At 42.5% G+C, this 23,354-nt stretch overlaps 1 protein-coding gene across 3 annotated transcripts in view; it reads left to right on the top strand.

The window, feature by feature from the left end:
• The first annotated feature begins 3,762 nt into the window (after nucleotides 1-3,762).
• Nucleotides 3,763-23,354, top strand: part of fbln1 (fibulin 1) — a 34,491-nt gene continuing 14,899 nt past the window's right edge. The window contains exons 1-15 of one of the 3 annotated variants that reach the window (XM_075470320.1): nucleotides 3,763-4,036; nucleotides 8,786-8,894; nucleotides 10,467-10,596; nucleotides 14,811-14,970; nucleotides 15,227-15,310; nucleotides 15,420-15,506; nucleotides 16,215-16,352; nucleotides 16,459-16,596; nucleotides 17,491-17,634; nucleotides 17,741-17,866; nucleotides 18,027-18,152; nucleotides 19,632-19,751; nucleotides 19,952-20,083; nucleotides 20,206-20,329; nucleotides 20,931-23,194. In XM_075470320.1, coding sequence (XP_075326435.1) covers nucleotides 3,982-4,036; nucleotides 8,786-8,894; nucleotides 10,467-10,596; nucleotides 14,811-14,970; nucleotides 15,227-15,310; nucleotides 15,420-15,506; nucleotides 16,215-16,352; nucleotides 16,459-16,596; nucleotides 17,491-17,634; nucleotides 17,741-17,866; nucleotides 18,027-18,152; nucleotides 19,632-19,751; nucleotides 19,952-20,083; nucleotides 20,206-20,329; nucleotides 20,931-21,312 — 2,055 coding nt within the window. In that variant the 5' untranslated portion in view covers nucleotides 3,763-3,981 and the 3' untranslated portion in view covers nucleotides 21,313-23,194. Of the gene's footprint in view, nucleotides 4,037-8,785; nucleotides 8,895-10,466; nucleotides 10,597-14,810; nucleotides 14,971-15,226; nucleotides 15,311-15,419; nucleotides 15,507-16,214; nucleotides 16,353-16,458; nucleotides 16,597-17,490; nucleotides 17,635-17,740; nucleotides 17,867-18,026; nucleotides 18,153-19,631; nucleotides 19,752-19,951; nucleotides 20,084-20,205; nucleotides 20,330-20,930; nucleotides 23,195-23,354 lie in introns of those variants that run through there. The other 2 variants (XM_075470318.1, XM_075470319.1) reach the window with 2 other exon arrangements.

Here is a 23,354-nt window from a genome sequence, read left to right as displayed (position 1 = left end):
GGGCTACTTGGCTGGATGTCACGGTTCAAATGACCCTAGGGTGAATCTACTCCGAACTATCACTTTAATGGAACAGAGCTCCGGCAGCAACAAAAAAAGTAGTTCAATCAGATAAATAAAACGTTAATCTGTTCACCGCAATTATGCTCTAAACAAAAAAAAAAATCCCAAGCAGAATTAAATTGACACAGCTGAAGTGAACTTCCATGTTTACAGACTGTTCTTCTTCCCTGAGGCGTAAAGCAGCCTCCGGCAGACAGCGGAGGCTTGAAATATCTAAAAAGGTTTTGATTTAGAGCAATAAAATCTTGATTTCCAATTGTTTCACGGGAGTTTTGCTCCATGGCACAAATTAAAAACACCTAAACACCCATAAAAGTGTTTAAAATGGACAGATTTTAATTTAAGACAGCTGATGAGTGCTGTCAGGGTGGAGCGACACACCTGAGTGAACTTTTGATTAGGCTTATTTACGTTTAAGCTTCATTGCAAATGTCACAGACCTCACAGGCCTAAAATAATCTTTAGCTTCAGGAACAAAAGCCCCTGGCCTTTAGTTCAAGGTTGGTTAAAATACAGCGAATGACAGGCTAAAGCTTAATATGCTAAGTAAGTCTAACAGTAGATTCAGCCATTGGTTGAGCTGACTGATGTAGGTTTAGCTAACGAGTCAATGAGACAGAACTGGTGTTGTCAAATCTGGTGTTTTTTTTGCTGTTTAGCTCTCCATGTGTAAATAGAGCTAAAATGATGCATGGTGATCATCAACTTTGAAATTTCTGGCATTTACAGAGACTTCAGAGCTAACATTTTAGACTTTCTTCATCTCTTAAATGGCACAAAACGTACAGTTAAAGGATTTGTGTCATTTTTATTTATTTGCGTACTCTTGTCTCTTCTCAAATGCTCTCTCTCATTGTGTGTCTCACAGTTCCTCTAATACAATATGTTTCTGAACCGTTTTAATCCTCTTGCATTCTTTCTTACACATGCACAGCATCATGAACCGCATCCTCATACACTATTCAAGTGCTAGAATGTTAATCAATAAACTTACATGCATGAAAGCTCACTTGGAAGTATATAAAGGGTACGAGTATTGTCAAATAAAACAGTTTAATTTTGAATGGTGACTATGTGTCACTCACCCTGTGACTCCATGTTGTGTGTTAGTGTCCAACTCAAAAAAAGAATAGCAAAAATATTATCATTCTCATCATTTGATAGTTGTGGAGAGTCGCTTTCATTAAAATGTTTCTACATTTGTGTTGGGCAAGAGTCAGCCCAGGTCCTTTGAGGCCTACAGGGCAGCCCAGTCTGGCCGTGTTAGCGACCCTCAGGTGATTGACACAGATGTGCCACGACAGGCTTTGTTGGGCTTCAAAGGAACTGAACTGAGCCCCCCACAAACACACACATATGCGAGATTAACACCATTTGAATGCAGCCTCGCAGCCACTCCAATTTCCTCCATCCATTAGCTTGGAGGTCAGTTATTACTGCTGTTTCTTGTTAAGACCAAAACTTCGATGGGAGGTGGAGAGGAAGAGAGAGTGCTAGAAGTGTGTAGTAGGCTGGAAGCCGTGGGAGTATGTCCTCACATGTTTGCTGAGACACAGCCAGCCAGGCCCTGAGCTTAAGACGGTTCTAACTAACATTTTAGACATTCCTCAATTCCTTAAATGGCATATTATCTCCTTTCTAAATTAGCTAATGATAAGATTAAGGGGTTGGCCGGCAGTAAAAGGGTGATCTTTGTTGTTGTGATAACTGCTACAGTTCGGAGGGGGCTGTTGCATCCATGACTGATACGTTAGATGACTGCAGGACGCATACAGTGTAGTCTTTAGAAAGTCTGTTTGCTGATTATAAATATTTCCAGTACCATTAGTCCATGTCTTAGTTATTTTTTTTAAATGCACAACATTACTTTTAAATCTACAGTATCCTGATGTATTTTTGCTGTTGGCCCTACAGAATTCAATTGCCTAAGTATATGTGGTCATCTCACGGTTCACAACCATGGTCTGTGACACTACTTTGTTTTTGACTTGTTGAAAAAAAACAAGCCTATTATTGGTTTTCTGGTGGGATTCGGCTGTTAAGTTAAACATCAAACTGACTTTATCTCCTGCCAAAGTTAGATTTCTGTTTTGGAGTGTGGCAATGGAGGTGCTGACTGATCTGCAGGGCTTTAGCACAACTGCAGTCCATCCATTTTCTATACCTGCTTTAGAGTCACAGGGGGCGCTGGAGCCTATCCCAGCTGCCATTAGGCCAGAGTGGGGTACACCATGAACCTCAGTCCATCACAGCAACTGCAATGAAAAAGAGAGAAATAAAAGCGGATGTGATATTAACTGTTGTGGTAAACCTACCCAGCCAGACTCTCCCCGAGCTCATTTTTTACACCGTCACCCACAATGGACTCTGTTTTCCAAGTAGGTTTTTACCAAAAGAATTGAATCCTGGATCCAAACAGTGGAAATGGCAGCTGAAGTGGTCTGATTAAATAACATGAGATTCATATTTAAATCCCCACTGCACTAAGCAGCTCTGCAATTGCAATCACAATGGCACTGCATTGTGAAATGAATATGCAAAATGCAAAGCACCATATGGTCCATTATAATGAAGTCTTTGGGAGAGATCCTCAACAGAGTGCAATCATTAACAGAAAACAGTCCGTGGTAGATTGAATAGCAAAAACCGAGTGAGGTATGACATGTTTTTTACGGTGCAATTATTCATTTATAACTGTCATGTACTTGTGGGCTTTCCTGTATGCCTGCGGTGCCATCATATCAAGTCCTCTGTGATGTTTCTTGACTGGCTAGACGGGTGGTGGAGACATATGGCTCTGATTAGAGGATCATTTAACCTCTCTCTGTCACCATGCCCAGTCAGTAGACTGATTGAATTTACAGACGGCTTTAGTTGGTACAAAATGTTTATAATGCAGTCTAGCAATTATTTCTGCTCTTCTTGCCAAGTCTGGTAGACGTATGTGTGTGTGGCTTGTTTACGCCCAGGCCCTTCTCCCTGTCCATGATCACTTTGGCTGACGGTGTGCGCACTGTGGCGCAGTTGCAAAGCTTTAATTCAACTGTAATGGAGAAAAATGGGCTCAGTTGTGGGCCTGCGGGGACCTGTGATACTAGAGTGCAGGGATGCTGCAAGAGAACGTTGATAGGTTTTTGAAATGATCTATTCCTGCTCTCTCGGTCTCTATTGTTGTGCAACAATCTCCAGATGTGAATTACTGCAGTTATCTGCAGACAGATGCATGCAGTGAAAATGTTCATAACTTGATTCCCCATTCTTCCTACAGCTACCTACCTTAACTCCACATAAGGCTTTGAGGCTTACAGTCTGGGCATAGCCACAACACGTTTTTTAAAAATACCCCCAAACCATTTCCAGATGCTGAGTAATCACTACAATGATTAGTCACCGACAGAAGAATTCTACTCTGCCATCGATGGGAAGACGGTTTCCATGTGTGCACGCATACTTCACGGCCAAGTGGCCTGAAGACACTTGCAAATCTTCATGAAGGAAAAAAAAAGAGCAGTATTTCAGGTGTTATACCCAAATGTGTCATAACATATTTAAGGATGGATCCTTCGAGGAAACATCCTTGTCAGAATTAAGTTTTATATTACAGCATGAAATCTGTATCTCTCTGTTGTTCCTGATAAACCCATTTTTTTTGGGGGGGGGCGGTATTGATAAGCAACAAGTGGGTGTCTGTAGCCCCAGCCCGCCCCTCACGGTGCCATAATTAGACGCTCCAGTCACGCTGCAACTGCGACTCCATCACATCAACTTCTTTCCGGCGGACTCAAGTCTTTCTCCTTTTTTAAAGGAGCGCTGCCGTTTATTCACGTACCCCTTGCGGAACGAGCAGCACCGGGAAGTAAGATCAGCGCTCGGACACCGTTTTCCACCACAGGCCGCGTAGTCGAATCCACTCATTCAATGGCTCTGTGCGTAGTGGTGCTCTGCTCCCTGTTCGGAGTCGTCTTTGGTCAAGGTAAGTCACCTTTGTGTAAGAGGCTGTGCACGTGACGACTTTTAATTAGGAGAGACAAAGCCCAGAGAGAAAACTGTTGCTGATTTATCACACAATTATGTTGCTTGATAACTTCCCACTTTACATTTGGTAAAAGTGATCGCAGTGAGGAATCTTGAGACTCGAGAAAATCATGATTCGCCTGCGGACTAGTTGGGGCATGTGGTGGAAGCAGTTCTCTGAGCTGGGTGCTTCAAAGTGTTTCAGCTCTGTGTGGAAGTGTAGCAGTTGGAAAACTGCGTGAATTTTATCACCTAAATGCAAACACAGTTACTGATTTAGATACATATTGTTTATATATATATATATATATATATATATATATATATATATATATATATATATATATATATAATTTTCTGCTACCTATATACCTTTAAGCTTACAACATAATGAGATTAAGTTGACAAAAAGTAATGTGCCACCGGCTTTGTTTATGCCACAGCCACAGACTTTGATCTATCAAGTGTTAAAAGGAGACGTCACACCAGATGAAGGGTGTTAAAAATGCACTTTCACATGCTGTGATAGAAGTGAGCGCCCTCCCTGCGTATGCTGTCTGTCCCTTCACATTGAGTCGCCTGTGGTATGAAATGCGCTATATAAATAAAGATGCCTTGCCTTGCCTTTCTGCCCTGCAAGTCAAAGGCCAAGTGTCCTGGTATGCTGTGATGTTATGTTAAAAAAAAAAAAAAAGAGAGATAGACCAGTTTCTCACCAGGAAGGGGATGGTCTAGAGAGGCGTGATTTATACAGAGCCACCAAGGCGTAGGATGATTGTAAGAGGTTCTCCCACCACACATTCAGCTGGGGCACTTTTGCCTTCTCCCAGCAGTCTTAAAGTGAGGGAATGAGTAACATCTACCTCTGCTGTACTAGTAAGACTGGCAGAAAGCTCCAAATGAAAGCCTTGAGTGCTATAGGAGATACACTCCTCTGTTGTGACGTCTGGCACAGGCCAACTACTCTGCCAGTGCGGAGCTTCACCAGTGGTGCCTCACAGGCTTTGTTTACATGAGGCGTCTAGACGCAGCCGAGCCACGTGCTGCTGCTCCGCTCAGACTCCCAAGCACTGGCGGTCCTGGCTAGATTTATGCCCTGGGCGAACCATCCCTTGCCGCCCCCCCCCCCCCCCCCCCAAAAAAAACCCCAACACAACAACATTTTATATTATTTGTATTATTTCATTATATGTAATCTTAAATACGAAAAGGTACAAAAAGAACTGAGAAATAACACGATAAATAAAGTATATAAACAGTATATAAATATCAACCACAAATTCTTAAATAACCTCAAAATCCTAAAAAATAACCGAAGAAAGCTAAAAAAATAAATAAATAAAGGCTACTCTATGGAGCATAAAAAAAGATTCCTGCAGTTATGATAACAACAGTGCTCAGACTGTAGCACGCTGTTTTCACCCTGTTTACAACTGGCATTAACATTAACATTGTTGTGTTGCAAACACAAACTAGACTAGGTTGCCTATGGGTGAAATTAGTTGCATGACATGATGCCTCAATTCTAATTCTAGTTCAGCAAAACTAAAAATCAAATACAGTCGTGGCTAATAGCAACATATTAGCAAGAGGCTAAGAAATAGCCTATAGCCTACGTCACTCACGTCACTCATAGAAATCTGCATACCTTTATCTTTTGCCCGTTTCTTCTTTTCTTCTCTTTCTAAATTGGGCACCTGATGGCTTCTTTGGTCTTTTACCATGATGATGATGATCCATGATGACTCGACATTATTACCTTTGCTTTTCCCATTAACACCGTCCGTTCACCTGTCAATCAACCGGAGTCCCGCGATGTAAACAAATTCACGTAGATGACTGCACAGATTTTTATTTTTTTTACATTTTTCATATAACCCAATTAATTACATGAAGGTATATGGGTCTATGTTAATTTTAGGAATGAAATACAGTTTATTTGGATTGGAAGCAGTTTGTGTTGTGTGGCCTGGGATCTACACCTCCCCCCCCCCCCTTGCCTCTTTTGACACACACAACCTATATGACTCTCAGCAGCAAGTTGACGTGACAATAAGGGAACTCCAGAGCCCACTCCACTAACTTGACATGGGAGTGAGCGGTACTCTAGAAAACTGGTGATTTAAAAAAAAATTGTATCTATTTTTTTTTTTGAGGGAGCTTGTGTGCCCTCACATAGAGCGCGCCCTGGGCGGTCGCCCACATTGCCCATAGCAACAACTGGCCCCGCTCCCAAGCAACAAACAGCTTCTTCCAAAATCAAAACGAACCCTCTCTGGCAGATGGGAACCAGGGCGGGAGGCGATATCTAAGCCAGATCGTTGCGGCGCCTCATTTGCATCTCCCGATGAAAACTGAAGCTGCGCAGTTTTAAGTCACTTCTGGTATTCCAGTTTAGGTTTCCAGAGCAGAGCAACAGACAGACAGTGGTGGCATTGGAATGACTATGTGTTTTGCCAAATGGATTATAATTACGCATCAGCAGTGAGCTGCTGTGGGCAGAGAGCTCCATAAAAAGAAGCAGTCTGAAAATGTGACCTACTATTGCTGTCATGTAGACATTAGCAGCCTAGAGACTATTCTTCTCCCTCGCTTGAGCCCATGGGTTGTTTTGTTTTTTTAATCTATAAATGTATTTGGGGAAAAAGGGACCTCTAGTGGTTGTGAGAGTATTTGTACGTGCTTCTCAAAGTCATGGATGCTTCCTTGGTGCGATGGGACCCTTCTTCGGCTGGAGAAGAGTCCTTCCTCACTTCAAGAAATCGCATCGTCACAGACTGGGTGGATTTGAACATGGTCCATAGGATCCATATGGACTGTTTTTTAAAGCAGTGTTGCTACAGGACATTCTGTAGTTGGACAAATGTCAACAACTGTCTGATGCAGTGGGGATTTAGTGTAAATATCCACACTATAGCTTTCGCCTTAGCTACCATGAAGCCCTTTAAAGTTTCAAAACAAACTGTGAGTTTTGGTAAGAATTATTCTTTTCTTTCTTAAAAACAGTTCAAGACTTGCTGCATTTGACCCATGGTCATTAACAAGTTAATATCGTGCACGATACAACCTTCTGTCCTCGTTATTAGCTTTTTGTAATGCTTTCATTGGAACGTCCTGCTCATACTTCACCAACATGCAAAGCCAGAGAGACTTTCAAGAGGGCCGTCTTGGTAGGCCCATGTGAAAAGCTATTAAAATGCCATCTCATTTCATCCAGCTTCTACTAGTTTTATTGGCCAGAGCATGTGCCAGACTTCCAGAAGTCAGTAGTGAGTCAGCTAATGTTGCTGTCCAGCAATAAATCCTCCGTCCATAATTCCTCCACTCTGCCAGATTAATCATCTTTGATGTAGCAGCAGTGTTGTAACTGTGGGTTTTGTTTTCCTTCTTACTTCTTTGGAACAGTACATCACGTCAAAGTGGCTCCGGTGAACTCTTTGTCATTGTTATATCTTGCCCTTAGGTAGTCATAGGCTGCAGACTTGTTGTTATGGTAACCTCTCTAAGTATTCTAAGAAATGAAGCGGTCCTAATTGCAACACTGTCCCTGTTTCATCACCAGCAGAGATTTGTTTGTTATAATGACTGTTCCTGCTTGTGCCTCAATGTGACTGTTTTGATTTAATGGTTATTATAAGATTTTCGCTGCCCCTGTGGGAGACAGGAGCAGCCCTATAAAACTGACGGCTGAGATTCCAGACACTTGTCCTCCCATCTCAGTCTAACTTATTATCTAAACTTGCTCATTCCCGCCAGACTTCTCACAGCAGACGCTGTGTCTCAAACAAAAGGATTTGTTCATTCCGTTTCACAATCACTACTCCCAATATGTCAGAGCATTTATCCAGTAACCAGAACCAACTCGTGTTGTCTTACCCTGGATCAACAAAGTCTATTTTACCCCCTCCATCCAATTTCTCTCAGGGGACTTTTACAATAACTTTGCACCCTGATCTTGGAGTGAGCTGTCTGCAGAGCAGAAGAAACAAGGAATCTATTTCACGTATGGTAGATCATACAGACCACAAGTGGGTGAATGTACTTGATGACTGATGGTTTACAGAGTTGAGACATTCCACGGTCCCTAATCCACAAAAGTAAACAGCCACAGAGCTTGTTGTGCTCCAGTCAAAAAGCCTTTCTTGTGCCTGCAGCATGCTGCATACCCACCATCCATTATTTTTGTTGTAAAATTCCCTTAAGGCTTTAAAAGGTTTTAAATTCGACAATGCTACAGTACAGTACAGTACAGTACAAGGGCAAGATCCCTCTCATTTGGGTTACACAGACAAAGTTGATCATAACTCTGCAAAAAGTGTGCCACTCCGCAGGTTTTATCTATCGCCAGAAGCATGTTTGTTAAACATATCCTGCTTATTATGACTGCTTGGTGTTTTTTTTCCCACTGTCAATAATGTCAATGGCACAATACCAACCTCAAAGCAACTGTGTTGTGTTCATCACTTTTAGTATATGGAGGCAGTCGGTTTCCCACAGGCTCCAGTCCTCCAACGGAAACAGTCATGGGACTCATTTATTCATACCTCGCAATATTGCTCATAAAGTTGTCCTGAAAAGGCACCCGGCTGCAGGTTCCATAATCTTTTACTGTAATTATTTAGTGTATCTGTCTGTGTCTCACGTTCACATTTTTGCACATGCTAAAAAAAACCCCACGCTGTTATCTTTTGTTGTCTTTTCACTATAGGAGCGGAGCACGTCTCAGTCGGTGACTGTTGTAAAGACGGCCAGAAGCATGGAAATGACAACAAAGACTGTGCGTCCATTCCTCTCATTTCTGGATCAACCACATGCAGGTAAGCAGGTGCCTGTGCGCTCTCAGTGATTCAGACCTTTAGCGTTAAAGAGAGGCAGGTTCAAAGGCTCACCTTTGGGACTTGCAAGTTTTTAAAAACTGCACCCCTTTGTCACAGTCTTCCATATTTTTCAATAGAAACTCCTGCAGTATTGGACCCAAGGGATTTGGCCTGCAGCAGTCATGTCCATAGGCTCCTAATATGAGATTGCTTTACCTTACTCCCATAAATCTCCGGACACATTATTCACTTCACGTGAAAGCAGGAAACATTAGTAGTCGCGGGATAATAGGAGGTCTGTTGGTAACCTTAGAAGGTGTTCTGCCACAGGTTCAGGCCCCTAAGCCAGCAAGCTCTGCTGCTTTAAACACTGAGGGCAAACACATTTACCATAGCCACCACGAGTGATCCTGAATTGGTCCAGATTATAGTGTGAGGGGAAGAGAGGGAAAGGATTTGTTGGGCAGCAGGGTCCAATTGGGGCTGGAAAGAACGAGGGGGGGTGAGAAGAGGGACCTTTACCAAATCCAGGAAATACCTTTGAGGTGAAATGCAACATAGAGGGAGGACGAAGAGAAGCCAAAACAGGAAATCTGAATGCTTCAGACACCAAAGGGGAAAAAAAAAGATGGGAGAAGAAGAGCGTAGAGTGGGTAAAAGAAAAACAGGAGCATGACTGTGGCCTTAAAAGGTTGTGCAGGGGAGGCGTGTGCCTTGACGTGAATTTTGAAATCGACTGAGGTTTATGTGGAAAGACATTTCTGGTAAGAGTTGATAAAGAGGTTTGGTGGAAAGAAGAAAAGAGAGGAGATGAGGGGGTGGCGTTTTATGCTCTCTGTCTTGTGAAAGTGTGGTGAGACAGAGATGCAGAGCAGGCAGAAAGAGTCACCTCTTAACTGATTGGACGGCACTCAGAGCAAACTCGAGACAAAACTGTCAAATCTGATCTGAACTGTAATGGAAGTGATATTTTAATCATAGTGTTTCAGTACAAATGCATGACACCTCAACACTGATTTGTGAAGAAATACCTGGAACCTGACTGAGTCTGCCCTGCTGTTACTTCGGACTTCAAACAAGCTACAGTTACTGGCAACTGTTAGTCACCCAAGTAGTGGCCAACACTCCTCCTTTCTTACAGATCACAGCATGCTTATTATAAAGGTGTGGTTTGTTTTAGTGATATCATTCTCAGCATCATTTTCAAGAGAAAGCCACAAACCCACTGCGAGTGAGCAGACATGGTGGTGGATAAATGTTCAGCTTGGGACTGAGATATCAGTTTAACAGGATAACATCTGCAAAGGTATGCTGCTTTACCCCGTTTAAAGCCTGTGATGGCAGCATTGCAAAAACACAATAAACTTCCAGAGCACTCCTCTGAGCCCATTCAAGGCTTTTTCAACTTGATGATCCACGCATTTTTAGTGTGACACGAGCTCCCGGTCTGCCTCAGGCTGATTTTTAACTGGGTACACTTAAGGCAGAGTTGCTTTGCCATGAGGAGTTTGTCGACAGAGCTGGGAGTAATTGCGCCACCTGAGGTTTGTGTTCATTTTCTCTTGCTGACAGGATCGTGCAGGAGCAGTGCTGCGTAGCCGTGCTTGAGGATAACATGTGCACCACTGGTATCAACACAGCGAAAGACCAAGGAGTCTGTGATACTTTGTTCACCAGCACCTGCGAGACCAAGACTACAAAGGTGGGTTCGTACCTGAACGTGCACATCGCCATACCAACCAAAATTTCCCTCAGGTCAACCAGTGCGCAGCGCATCCCTCTGCTGGATAGCCAGTCGGGATCCGAGTGATTGATGAGATTAATGGTGTATATCTCTTTGTGTTTGTGGGTGTGTGTGAACAGGATGAGGCATGTCACTCCAGGGAGGAATGGAGCTTGTTGCTGTCATATAGATTATAAAATCAGCGTTGCCTCTAGAATCTTTCGCAGGCTCGCAGCCAACCGCCTCGCAGCCTCCCTTCATCTTCATTCCCTTCCAACCAAACCCACTCTGCGCCCGCTTTGTTTGCACAACATTTTGCACATCAAAGCATCATGAAAATGGCTCTTGCAAGTTGCTGTATTTTCATATCAGGATGAGATGAATGTCGGCAGGAAAACCTGTCTTTACTCGATCACCTTATTGTGTTAGTGCACCACAGGTAAAGTAAATGAAAACAAGAGATTGTGAGGAATGAGTTGGGGAGATTTGCACCCGTCTGAATTTAAGAAGACGCCTTTAAAGTCAGATTTGTGTGCGCATTGTTTCACCGCCGACAGAGCCCTTCATGACATGATGGAGCGAGTATTCAAAATCAAAAGTCCCCACCGTAAACCATTCATGATGTAAGCAGAACTTCCCAAAAAAATAGTAGCTGTTTGTGTGATACATCAGGAAAATAACAGCACGGTCTCACAGGAACACGAGAAATGATATCACAGAAACGCCCGCAAAAATTTATAGTTGTTTTTTTCTGAAACGTCAGAACAAAACAGCCAAGTTGTGTTTTTTGTTATCTTAAAAAATGTTCACATCCACAGACAGATTTAAATGCCGTTTTTCTACAGTAGCTCAGAACAGACAAACAAAAACTACAAGCTTCAAAAGGGAAGTTAAAGTGAAGAGCGCAGAGCTGCACAGCACCGTTTCCATAATCAAGCTCACACCCGCCTTTGCTAGATTTCTGACCATGAGGCCTACTATGCGGCTCCTGCAACAAAGGTCCCACGGCCCCTGTTCTCCCTCCTAACGCGTTTCTCTGCTTGTTTCACTCATATGTCCTGTGATAAACAAACAACAACTGTATTGCCTTATTTTAAGAATGGAGAACTTTTTTGAAAAGTTTTGAAACATTTTAGTTAACCTTGTTGGAGAAGACGACAGACTCAAATAGGAGAAGCTACTTGGTGTGATTTGCTCTTACTTTGAATGTGGCAGACCTGGCATCTTCTGTTCATGAAGCATTATCACAATGCCATCGTCCATCCATCCATCCATCCATCCATCCATCCATCCATCCATCCATCCATCCATCCATCATCTTCCGCTTCTCCGGGGATCGGGTTGTGGGGGCAGCAGCTTGAGCAGAGAAACCCAGACGTCCCTGTCCCCGGCCACCTCCTCCAGCTCTTCCGGGGGGCCCCGAGGCGTTCCCAGGCCAGCTGAGAGACATAGTCTCTCCAACGTGTCCTGGGTCTTCCCCGGGGCCTCCTCCCAGTGAGACGGGCCCGGAACACCTCACCGGGGAGGCGTCCAGGAGGCATCCTAACCAGATGCCCGAGCCACCTCATCTGACTGCCATCGTGTCTTATCCAAAGGTGTTAAACCATTACAGGAGTGGACATATTGCAGTGCCCCATCAATAATACTGAAAATGTCACCGGTCTCTTTTTTTTGTCATCATCTTCTTTGCAAATTGATCCAAAAAAACAAGCAGGGTTTTGACACTCGACTACAGCCTCCTTTCCACTGTCAGTACGGTTCGGGTCACTTTGTATCGGTACGGGTCGGGTCTGTTTATCCTCCCCAAGGGAACCGGTCCTGTGTGCTAGGTACCCCAAGCAGAAGGGTTACAAAAATGGTAACCGTAGTGGAAACACTGAAATAAAGCGAACCGTTCTGAACCGACCCGTACCGGACTGCATAGTGGAAACGAGGCTTAAATGTTTGGTCTGATTCTGTTCCAGTCGTTTATCTGGACGACACCACATGTATGAGGAATGCAGGCATGACTGTCAGCGGGTTAGTTTATTCCTTTATTATTTGAAATGTGTTTTTTTTGCTCAGTCCCACTTCTTGCATTCAAGTGGTGAGTCTCTTTGTACACGAGGCTTCAGCTGCCCGAGTGAGCCAGGAGCTGCCGAGTCAGATTTTTAATGCGCCCCGAGGCTTTTTCTTAACATCCTGACAGGAGCTGAGCGCACGTCTAATGATGTTAAAAGGAACAGCAATTCTGTTACTTCCAGTTGAACACAACCTTGTATAATTTAGCTTTCTGTTACTGAGAATCGCTCTCGGGTTCAAACATGTATGACTAAATTACCCCCAATATTGATATTGGCCATTGTGTAGCAATGCAAGACAGGGGAGGCTGTGTCATTGGCTGGTAGGCAGGCAGACATGTGAGCAGGGTGAAATGAGCAATTCACGGGACCCTACTTACTTACTTAGAACCAAGCCAATTTAAGGCCATGAGTTGTTTGAGTAGCAAAACTCTGAAGAACTCAGATGAGTTTTTAAGGGATTAAAAAATGCTGGAGTGGGACTTTAAGACTGCCAACATTTGTTGAACGGCTATATGCATTTCAGAAAAAAAGACTTTCCAGTTGGCCACGCCACATCAGCTGAGTGCAGTCATAGTATTTATTCCGGTCTTTGTGGTTCATTTGTTGTGGTTCATAATAATGTTGAATAAGTATTCATTAAAGAAGCTTGCTCTGATGAGTGAGAATTAACCTGTTTCGTGCAGCTCAGCTCCCCTGAGCCTCTTGCTCTAGGCTGAGCTGCCCGACATAACTTTGCGATGAGTTATGAAGATTTAAAACTATCCCTCATCGGCGTTGTCAAGTTGTTTTCAGTTTCTCCAACCCAGCCTTTTTCTCTGCCTGGCAAAGATTGCAAACTACGTGGTGTCTAATTACATCATCGTCCTGCTTTATCTACAAACTGTATTTATTCTCGTTCCCAGTAAAAGCAGCACAGTGCTGAAATGTAGATATGGAGGAAGAAGGCAGTCTGACAAGACAGATATTTATGATGAAAAAAAAAAGAAAAAGCTGTATTTGTATAAGTATGTCCATTTTTCTTCCTCTGTCAGAAGAATGTGTATTCTTAATCAAACTAAAGGGCAGTTGGCTGATGATATAAAGACTGTGTGGTTCTAATGATAGAAAATGATCATGGCAGTAAAATAAATAAACGATGTTGAAACTCGACCCATGCAAGTGTGGACGGTCTGGCGGAAGGAAGTCTTGATTTGTTTGATATGATGTCTGAATAATGTAGAAAATGAGGTCAGCATGGTTTCTCACTGGCCTTTTAACTGGCACCTGCACGATACTTCGTCGAGTGAGATCAAAAACAGATGTTGACTTTGAAAGCATGTGGATATGGAGTTGCCAGTTCACATTTGCCGTAAAACGTGTACTCGGAGAAAGCCCGAGATTAAAAAAGTACGAGCGGGTGAGAGTCCGGTAGTAAGGATTCATGATTGCTTAGTTTTTGTGTTTCTGGGCTTGTTTCTGGTACTTCTACCAGAAGTTTTTTTGCTATCCTGAAAAGTTTTCCTGTCCTGAAGATTTGAAAAAAAAAAAAAAAAAAAAGTCCGCTCATAAACAATCACCAGGAGTAGCAGTTAACAACCTCTGTTACAAAAAACTATTGAAGCAGCACTCTTTGGCATATGTTCTATGTTGCTGTCTACACAAATACACCGCACCATGTCAGAGTTCAGGTATAAACTCCCATTTCCCTTACCATGCACCACACTTTTTACTTTTCTCCTTCCGGACAGACTGTCATAACGACTGATTGAGCACACATCAGCCAGAGGGGATGATGTCATCTCATTACTGCCTCTATGTTTTCCCTACTGACTTCTTGTCCTCAATATCTGTCTTTCTCAATCCTTCCCTGTCCATGCTGTTTAATGTGATCTCTGCTGTCTGTCAGAGGCTCTTAAGTCTGATGTTTACAAGGTTGTCACATTTACCTCCGTACCACAACAAGCAGCCCTCCAACCTCCAGTCTCTTCTTCCTTGTCATATACATATATACACAAATAAATATATCTGGGTTTACCTCTGCTGATACATAAATTCCTGATCAACTGGTTTATTCCATTTGCAGAATCTGACAGTTTCGGCTCAGCACACATTTGCTTCATGATGTTTTGGATTGATATCTGTTTGTCCTAGATGTGCTGTGACTGCTGTCTTCTGGGGAAGGCAGCGCATGAGCTGGGCATCCCCTGTGACCACAGCCTGTCCGTGGGCTACCAGTGCAGCCTAGTGTCGCGGGCCTGCTGCGCAATCGAAGCTTCGGGGAATCAGACAGCACAGGCAACACAGATTGAATGTGGGTAAAACTATTTATGTTTATACCAAAGCTTGTGCTAAATTGAATGAGAGCGATTAGGTTGAGAATTCAGCACTCCACTGATTTCAAATAAAAGGATTTACTGCCCTCTGGTGGACACATGTGGACATTGCCTGTGTCTAATGGTTTTGTCTCTATAGGGATACATGAAGCAATTCATAGATGATCAAAAATAACACAGACATATTTTTTTGCCATTTTGAAAATGTTAATATTCCATGTTGTATGTGTTAAGATGTGAGCTTCTCACACACAGTGAAAAACCAGGATGTCAACGCTGAAAACGGAGATAATTCAGTGCTGAGCGATCAGTGTACAGGTAAAGAGTGGTAATCAAACCATTATGGATTTCTCCATTGAGCTTTTTGAACACTGAAAGTGTCAATGATCAGTTATTAACATGTTTTTGTTTCTTTTCCACCTCTTAGGGAAGTGTGCTCATCAATGTGTGGCGAACGACACCTGTGCGTGTTTCAAAGGCTTTAAACTCAAACCAGACGGAAAGAGCTGTGAGGGTAAATGGGCTTGTTTTTTTAAGATTCAGCATACTTCAATTCTTTTGGATGAAAAAGAGGATGTAAAGCTGAGACAAAGGAACTGCTCAAAGAATGTTTTCGGATTAACTCATTGGCTGCCAGCCATTTTCAGTTCAGAGACACCCATACTGCCAAGTGTTTTTCAGTATTTTGACTGATTTTCCAAGACCCACAGAAAAGTGTGTCTTATGACTATGTACACACCGAAATTACCAAAAGAAAGAGTAGACTCTCTTCTTTGATCAGGAAAAAAAGTTTGTTTCTACCATTTTCAGTCTTTTAGTAATAGACAGTAGAACATAGGTTGGTTTCACCAAAAACAGCTGTTTGACCCAAAAAATGGAGAAAACGAGCTCTTTTTTTTTTTTGTGCATAGTTGCACTGCTGCCACCTAGCGGGTAATTTTGCCAGTATATTCTCTGTTTAGTGTTTACAAGCCTAAGATTTAGTGACGAACTCCGCTAGATTGTCCCCCAGCCCGCTCTGTTAAAAAACGCAATTGACGTCTATAGACGTCTTTGGCTGTGAACGTTTTTTTTTAAATTGATGTCTATAGACGTCAATGGCACCGAAAGAGTTAATTTGAAATAGCAAGACTCCCGACGGTGTGGTGATCAGAGTTCATGAATGTAATGAAGTATGAAAGTGAAATGCTTCTTTTTGGCCTTCTTCTCTGTGTTCCGTCAGATATCAATGAGTGTTTGCTGGGAGCCAGCAACTGTCGTGGTGGAGAGCGCTGCATCAACACAGAGGGCTCATTCCGCTGCCAGAGGGAGATCAGCTGTGGGACAGGCTATGAACTCACCGACAACAACAACTGCAAAGGTCAGTTACGTTGCCCTCTTTTGCAGAGACGCACAAGAAGCCCCGATCTGCTGCTGGTGTTCATATAGAGCGTGTTCAGTGGCGTTTCTGCTCTGACTTCATCCAGATATTGATGAGTGTGAGACCGGTATCCACAACTGTGGCCCCCAGTTTGAGTGCCAGAACACCCAGGGGTCGTTCCGTTGTCTCCCAAAAGTTAAGTGTGGGAGCGGCTTTATCCAGGACGCCCTCGGAAGCTGCATTGGTAAGAGCTGCAACATACGAACTACACTGTGCACAAGCTTCGCCTCAAAGATTTAGATAGCCATCCAACCTTTTCGAAGATAACAGAAAAAAAATATTTCAGGAGTATACTCACGCAAATTTTAGCAACATATAATTTGGACAAATGGTGCTCATCTTGCATCTGTTCTAATTGTAACAAGCCAAGGATTTCTTATTATTTTCCTCCTGACTTATCACCCTATAATCAGTTCATATTTTCTCCATATTAATTAGAAAAATAGCAAAATAGTTGATGGTAAATTATTTAGGTTGCTTTTTAGTTAGTTGGACACCATTTTTCACTCCTCTTAGGTTTTCTCCTTTGTCCACCTCACAGCTTGCTAAGACTTGCTTAAGGCTACACTTACAGAGTCCTTAGAGGATTCACATCATGTCGCTAATGACATTCCCACACTCTCATCCCGTACAGCTGTCAGTCAAAATTATTGTCCTAATATGTTGTTATAAAGAAAGGAATCGGGAAGGGGGATGGTTGAATTTAACTGAAATAAGAGGTATTTTCAGTGTGAATTTTGTGTTGGAAAACACATCTTTATTGGAGACCATTACTCGTATTCATATGTATTCAGTATTGTGTGAAGCAAACAAGGAATGGAGGGTCACCTGGTCTACTCTGAATTTTGTTTTAGTATCTGTTCTGCCTGAAACCATGGAAACCATGTGAGGAGCTGTCACAGTGTTCAGGCAGTAAAATAACAGTGTCTTTATCATGTCTTTGGCTTTTCCCAATATTATATATGACAATATTCCAGTCTCACTATGTTTATCTCCATTCAGAGTGTGAATTGTGTGGTGTGTGGATAAGTTGAGCTTTTCAAATATTAAAATATAACGTCTGTGTCTGGATTTTCAGATATCAATGAATGTGTTACCCAGGTAAGTCCGTGCCACCGGGGGCAGGTCTGCATCAACACTGTCGGCTCCTTCGTCTGTCAGAGGAACTCTGTCAACTGTGGTCGAGGGTACCACCTGAATGAAGACGGCACACGCTGTATTGGTATGAGTGAAAAAGCCATTATTCTGTTTCTACATGCAATGCATCTTACTAGCCTAGCTCAGGATGGGTTCATGGTGGCCTCAGCAGTTTGGATCCCTTTTCTCAGATATTGATGAGTGTAAGGGCCCCGAAGAGGTCTGTGCAGGTCATGGCTGTATCAACCAGCTGGGCTCCTATCGCTGTGAGTGCCAATCTGGCTACAACTTCAATAGTATCACTCGGCTTTGCGAAGGTAAGCAGTGGGTGGATACCATGCGTTCTTATATGTGACTAAATTCAACAAATCCTTAACATGTAAATAAAACATTTGGACTAAAACTTCAAGTCAGAATGGGACAGTTCAGTCAAAATTTCAGCTTCTTACTCTTCTTCTTATATACTTTGTGTTTCAGACATTAACGAGTGCAGGCACTACCCTGGCCGCCTGTGTGCTCATAAGTGTGAGAACACTCTTGGGTCCTACCATTGTAGTTGCACGACTGGCTTCAAGCTGGCCAGTGATGGCAGGAATTGCGATGGTGAGAAAACGATCCACATCAGGAGAACTCCGACATTAGGCCTTACTGTATGTTCTGTTCCACTAGTCCACACATTTCCAGTGACTGAAACAGCAAGACAATGGACCTTTTGCCTAAAGCGTAGGGAAAGGAGTATAATATCATGATTTATTTCCATCTTTGTCTGTTCATGGAAGGTGTTGTGCCTACAACTTTTCGTATAACAGGACAGGTGTCCAGTCATGTGAAAAAGAAACTACACCGTCTCTCAATTTTAAGGTTTTACGTATCAGTACAGAAAATAATCATCTTTACAAGGTCTTAAGATGAGGTGGATACAATTGAACTAAGTTCAACTTTACTGCTTTCATAAGGTAAATAGCAGCCATGATTAATTGATCATCGGCAGGTGGGAGCACTGCTTGTGTGGAGCATTCGGATGTATGTTAACGCAATGCCAAGGAGGAAAGACATCAGCAGTTATCTTGGAGATGCAGTTGTTGCTGCCCATCAAGCTGAGAGAGTTAAAAAGCCACTTCCAAACAATTTGGAGTCTTTTTGGAGTCTATAGTGAGGAAGATTATTCACAAGTGTAAAACAGTCAAGATAGTTGTCAGTCTTCCCAGGAGTGGATGTCCCTGCAAGTTCACTCCAAGGCCAGACTGTGCAATGCACAGAGAAATTGTACAGAACCCATGAGCTTACCCAAGGTTTACCTGGAGAAAGCCTCGTCTCTCAAAAAAAGAATATCGCAGCTCGGCTTAGGTTTGTAGAGTTGCATCTGAACAAACCACAAGACTTCTGGAATGAGACCAAAGTGGAGATGTTTGACCAAATGCACAGCACCACCCTTCGTGAGAACCAACCACAGCATATCAGCACAAAGACCTCAAACCAATTGTCAATCACGGTGGTGGAGGGCTAATGTTTGGGCTAGTTTTGCAGCCACAGGACCTGGACACCTCGCAGTCATTCAGCGGTTCGGGAAACATCGAAAACATGCAGGGCAGTGGGTCCCGAGGACCAGAATTGAGAAACACTTGAAATGCTGTGCTGACACCTTCTCTCCAGAAAGAGATTTGCCTGTAAATCTCAATTAACTGAAGAAACGTTGTAAAGGGGAGTGGACCAAGATTTTTCTGCAATGATGTGAAAGACTGATAACGTCATGGAGAAAATTATTACTTCAAGTTCTTGCTGCTACAGGCTGTCAAATCATACTCAGTTCTTCACACACTGCTTCTACATTTGGTCTCAGTTTTTGTGCAGTTAATAATGGCCGTGTAACATTTAATGCGTGGTTGGAATCTAAGGTTGTATTTACCTCATTTTAAGACCTGTTAAGGTCCAGATTATTGTGATTATTATTATCATTTTTTAATGGACTAAAACTGAAAAGCGGTTGACCATCTTCTTTTTTTTTTTACATCACTGTAAATATCAGAAAATTGGTAGGATAAAGCTTTCAATAGTCTGCATTTATCCTCTCTCCCTTTGTAGATTTGAATGAGTGTGACAGCAACCCATGTACTCAAGAGTGCGCCAACGTGTATGGCTCCTACCAGTGTTACTGTCGCCGTGGCTACCAGCTCAGCGACATAGATGGCATGACTTGTGAAGGTAAAATGGAACCATTGCTACAGTTACATATGTGCTTAAAACGGTATTTTCCAAAGATTAAGGCAAGTAGCCCTTTATGAGTGCTAAGGTCCATTAGTACGTGTAGATACTTTTGGTACTATGGTTGAAAGAAGTAAAAATGAGGTCTATTTCTTGAACTTGTTTTGAATAGTTTTTGTCTGTGCCTGTGATCATTGCAGATATAGATGAGTGTGCCCTGCCCACTGGTGGCCATATTTGCTCCTATCGCTGTCACAACACCCCTGGCAGTTTCCACTGCTCCTGTCCTGTGATTGGCCACACCTTGGCAGTGAACGGCCGCAGCTGCCAGGGTAAGCCGCCCTTACTGTGAAGTTACACATCTTTATCATAGTTTTATCTTCAACTTTTGCACAAGTTACGTCGATGAATGTTTTTTTCCGGAAAACACCTCTCTCATCTTTTGCCCAACCAGATATTGATGAATGCGTGGCGGGAACGCACACGTGCACGGAGGACGAGAGCTGCTTCAACATACAGGGAGGGTTCAGATGCCTTAAATTCGACTGTCCAAACAACTACCGGCGTGTTGGAGAGACGTGAGTGTCTGAGCTGTGATTCTGTGTGCATTTGGGTCAACAGGGGAACTGTTCATGAGCAAACACGACTTCAAATGTTTTTTCTTTGTCAAAGCGATGTGATTGTGAATAGACTCAGACAGCATTAGTAGAACTCAGGCACATAATCACACAAAGAAAGATCCATGTTCCTCGACATAGTAAGAGCTCTGGGTTCAGATTCGGAGGAGTCGGGCTTTTTGAACCAATCCTTATATTTTGACTTGATCCCCTGCATGTCTAGTATGCTCAGTGCTGGAATGACTTCAGAATAGATTTGGCTGTAGCATGTTCTCTTGTTTTACGATGATGAAATGCACATGAATATTTCAGTTTCAGCACAAATCCACCTGAGGCTGTATCCCTACCCCATTTGGAAGCAGTAGTCATAGAAGTTCTTGCATGCTCCCACAGAGGGCACCATAACTGATATTATTCTGCTGAAATGATGTTCCTTTCACTGCATGCCATGCACGGCAGGTATGATTTACACCCTGTCTCTCTTTCTCTCTGTGGCTCTTTTGTTCTGTCTCGTCCTGTCCCGTCCCGTCCCGCCCTTCCCCCGACTCTTCTCTTTTCGCAGTCGATGTGAGCGCTTGCTTTGCAATGAGTCTGTCCAGTGCCTGACCATGCCCCTGAGAATAACCTACTACTACCTCACCTTCCCCACCAACATCCCCGTCTTCACCAACATCTTCCGCATGGGCCCCTCCCACACCGTTCCTGGCGACGACATCCAGATCGCTATCACTGCTGGCAACGAGGGCGGTTTCTTCAACACAGAGCGGGCGCCCACTGGCGGTGTCATGTCGGTGGCAAAGCTCATCAACAAGCCACGGGACTTTGCTCTGTCTCTAGAGCTGAGGCTGCAACGCTATGGCACTGTTACCACATACCTGGCTAAAGTACTGGTGTTTGTTACCCAGGAGGAACCCAGAGTACCTTATAATCCCCTGCTAGAATAAATATAAGATCTGCTTGGGGTTAAACATGTTATCACACTGTCGTGTCGAAATGTGTCATATTAACTGCAGAGTTTCCTGGAGCAAAAAAGAAAAATGGTTAAAAGAAATTGAAGTACAAGAAGACCTTACGGTATGTTGACTGTAAAGCATGATAATGTAATGTAGGTAACGGGTTCCTGCATTGCACAGATGACTGCAGAACATACTGTGGAGATAAATACAAGTGCAGTCCTGTTTTCATACATTGCCTGGAAGGACACAAATAAATGCACTGATTCGATTAAAGTATCTACAAACCTAAATGGAGATACAATTCATAAGGCAAAAACAGAGTATGTTAAGTTTTAATTAGCTTGAAAGTCCTTATTTGGTATGACCACCATCATTCTTAATCTCAGCCTGAACCCTCTTAGACAAGCTGTCTTGTAATTTCTTTAAGTAGTCTTCAGGAATAATTCTCCAGGCTTCTTGAAGGACATCCCAAAGCTCTTCTTTGGATGTCGGCTGCCTTTTGTTCCTTTCTCTGTCAAGGTGATCCCACACTGCTTAATTAATGTTGAGGTCGGGCTCTGGAGGAGGATTCATCCCTCCATAAGACCTGTTGCCACTGATTTTCAGTCCGCTTCTTGTGTCATTTGGCATACTCGAGCCATCTCTCCGTGTTTTCCTTCTAAGAATGGCTTCTTGACAGCCACACTTCCATGGAGACCATTTCTGATGAGGCCTCATTGAAAAGCAGAAACAACTGAAGGTCTAGTTGCATTTCTCGGCTCCGCTGTCTGGTCTTTGATGGAATTTTCTTTTCCTGTTTCTTAAGGAAACATACTTTCAGATACTGTTTATCTGCTTTAGATTTTTTTAAATACTTTTTTTTTCTCTTTGAGACTCACCTTGTTGATGTCTTTCAAACTCTGTTATCTTTAGAATTTTTTGTAGATGCTACGAAAATAAGATGTGATGTATCTTTGTTACAGGCTGCTAGTAACAAAGTACCTGAAGACACAATTCAAAATGAGTTCTGTTATGTGTAGACGCAACACTGGTCCATCCCTTGAGTTTGGACCCTTTTTGATGATGTAATAATTCGTAGAACACTTGAGTAACAACCAAACAAAAAAAGTACATTCCTCTGAAAATGGCAAGATGCAAGGAATGGACTGAAAATTTGTGGAAAAAATAACCCATGTCAAATGAAAAACCTTCAAAGACCTTCAAAAAGCCTGGAGCAATATTGTTCGAGATCAGTTAAAAATATTACAAGAAAGTCTGGTCGCTTCAAAGCAAAACGTAAAGAATTATGGTATAGCTGAATGATAGAATTATTCTATTAATATTAAGTGCTATAAATAGTTATTAAGTATGATTTGCGTCATTCTCCAGCAAGTCTTGGACTTTAATCCAGGTTTATCTGCAATGTATCTGTAATGCATCAGTTAAGACCCTAAAGGCATGTTAAACATGACATCATTTTTCATTAAAGCTTATTATTAAAAAAAAAATAATAATAAAATACACTCACAAAATCAAGAGGGATGCAATGTTTTTAACTTTCTACAGAGATTAACCATTTTTTCTCATTAAACTTTAACATGAAGCATCATGTTACTGCTGAGTAAATTAGGTCCAACTGGATGTATTTTCTTCTCCTTTTTTTCCCCCTTGGTTTTTTTTTTTTTCCCTTTTGAGCCCAAGGCATTGTCAGAGCCACTGCTGTAGGTGGCGTTCTAGGTTAGGGTAAAAATCATAAAATGGTAACAACCCAAGTGTGCCTACAAGTGAGTGTAATTCGATGACGGTTGCATGATAAAGTCTGACATTTTGCAGTATTTTATGGTTTATGTGTTGGATGAACACTTTTCTATTAAAACTGAAATAGAAATAACACATGTTCAAGTCAAATCCAGTTCTTGATGGTAGTGCATTGTGAGGATTTAATCAAATGCAGCGAGGGGGAGCAGTTATTACATGAGGCCAAGTTACAGCTGTAGGCATGAAGATTTATCTTGCATTGTTTTATGTTTCCTGTATTGCAGTAGTCTCAA

Source organism: Odontesthes bonariensis, chromosome 7 (genome assembly GCF_027942865.1).
Source record: "Odontesthes bonariensis isolate fOdoBon6 chromosome 7, fOdoBon6.hap1, whole genome shotgun sequence".
Taxonomy (NCBI): Eukaryota; Metazoa; Chordata; class Actinopteri; order Atheriniformes; family Atherinopsidae; genus Odontesthes; species Odontesthes bonariensis.
This window is presented reverse-complemented; position numbering and strand designations above follow the sequence as displayed.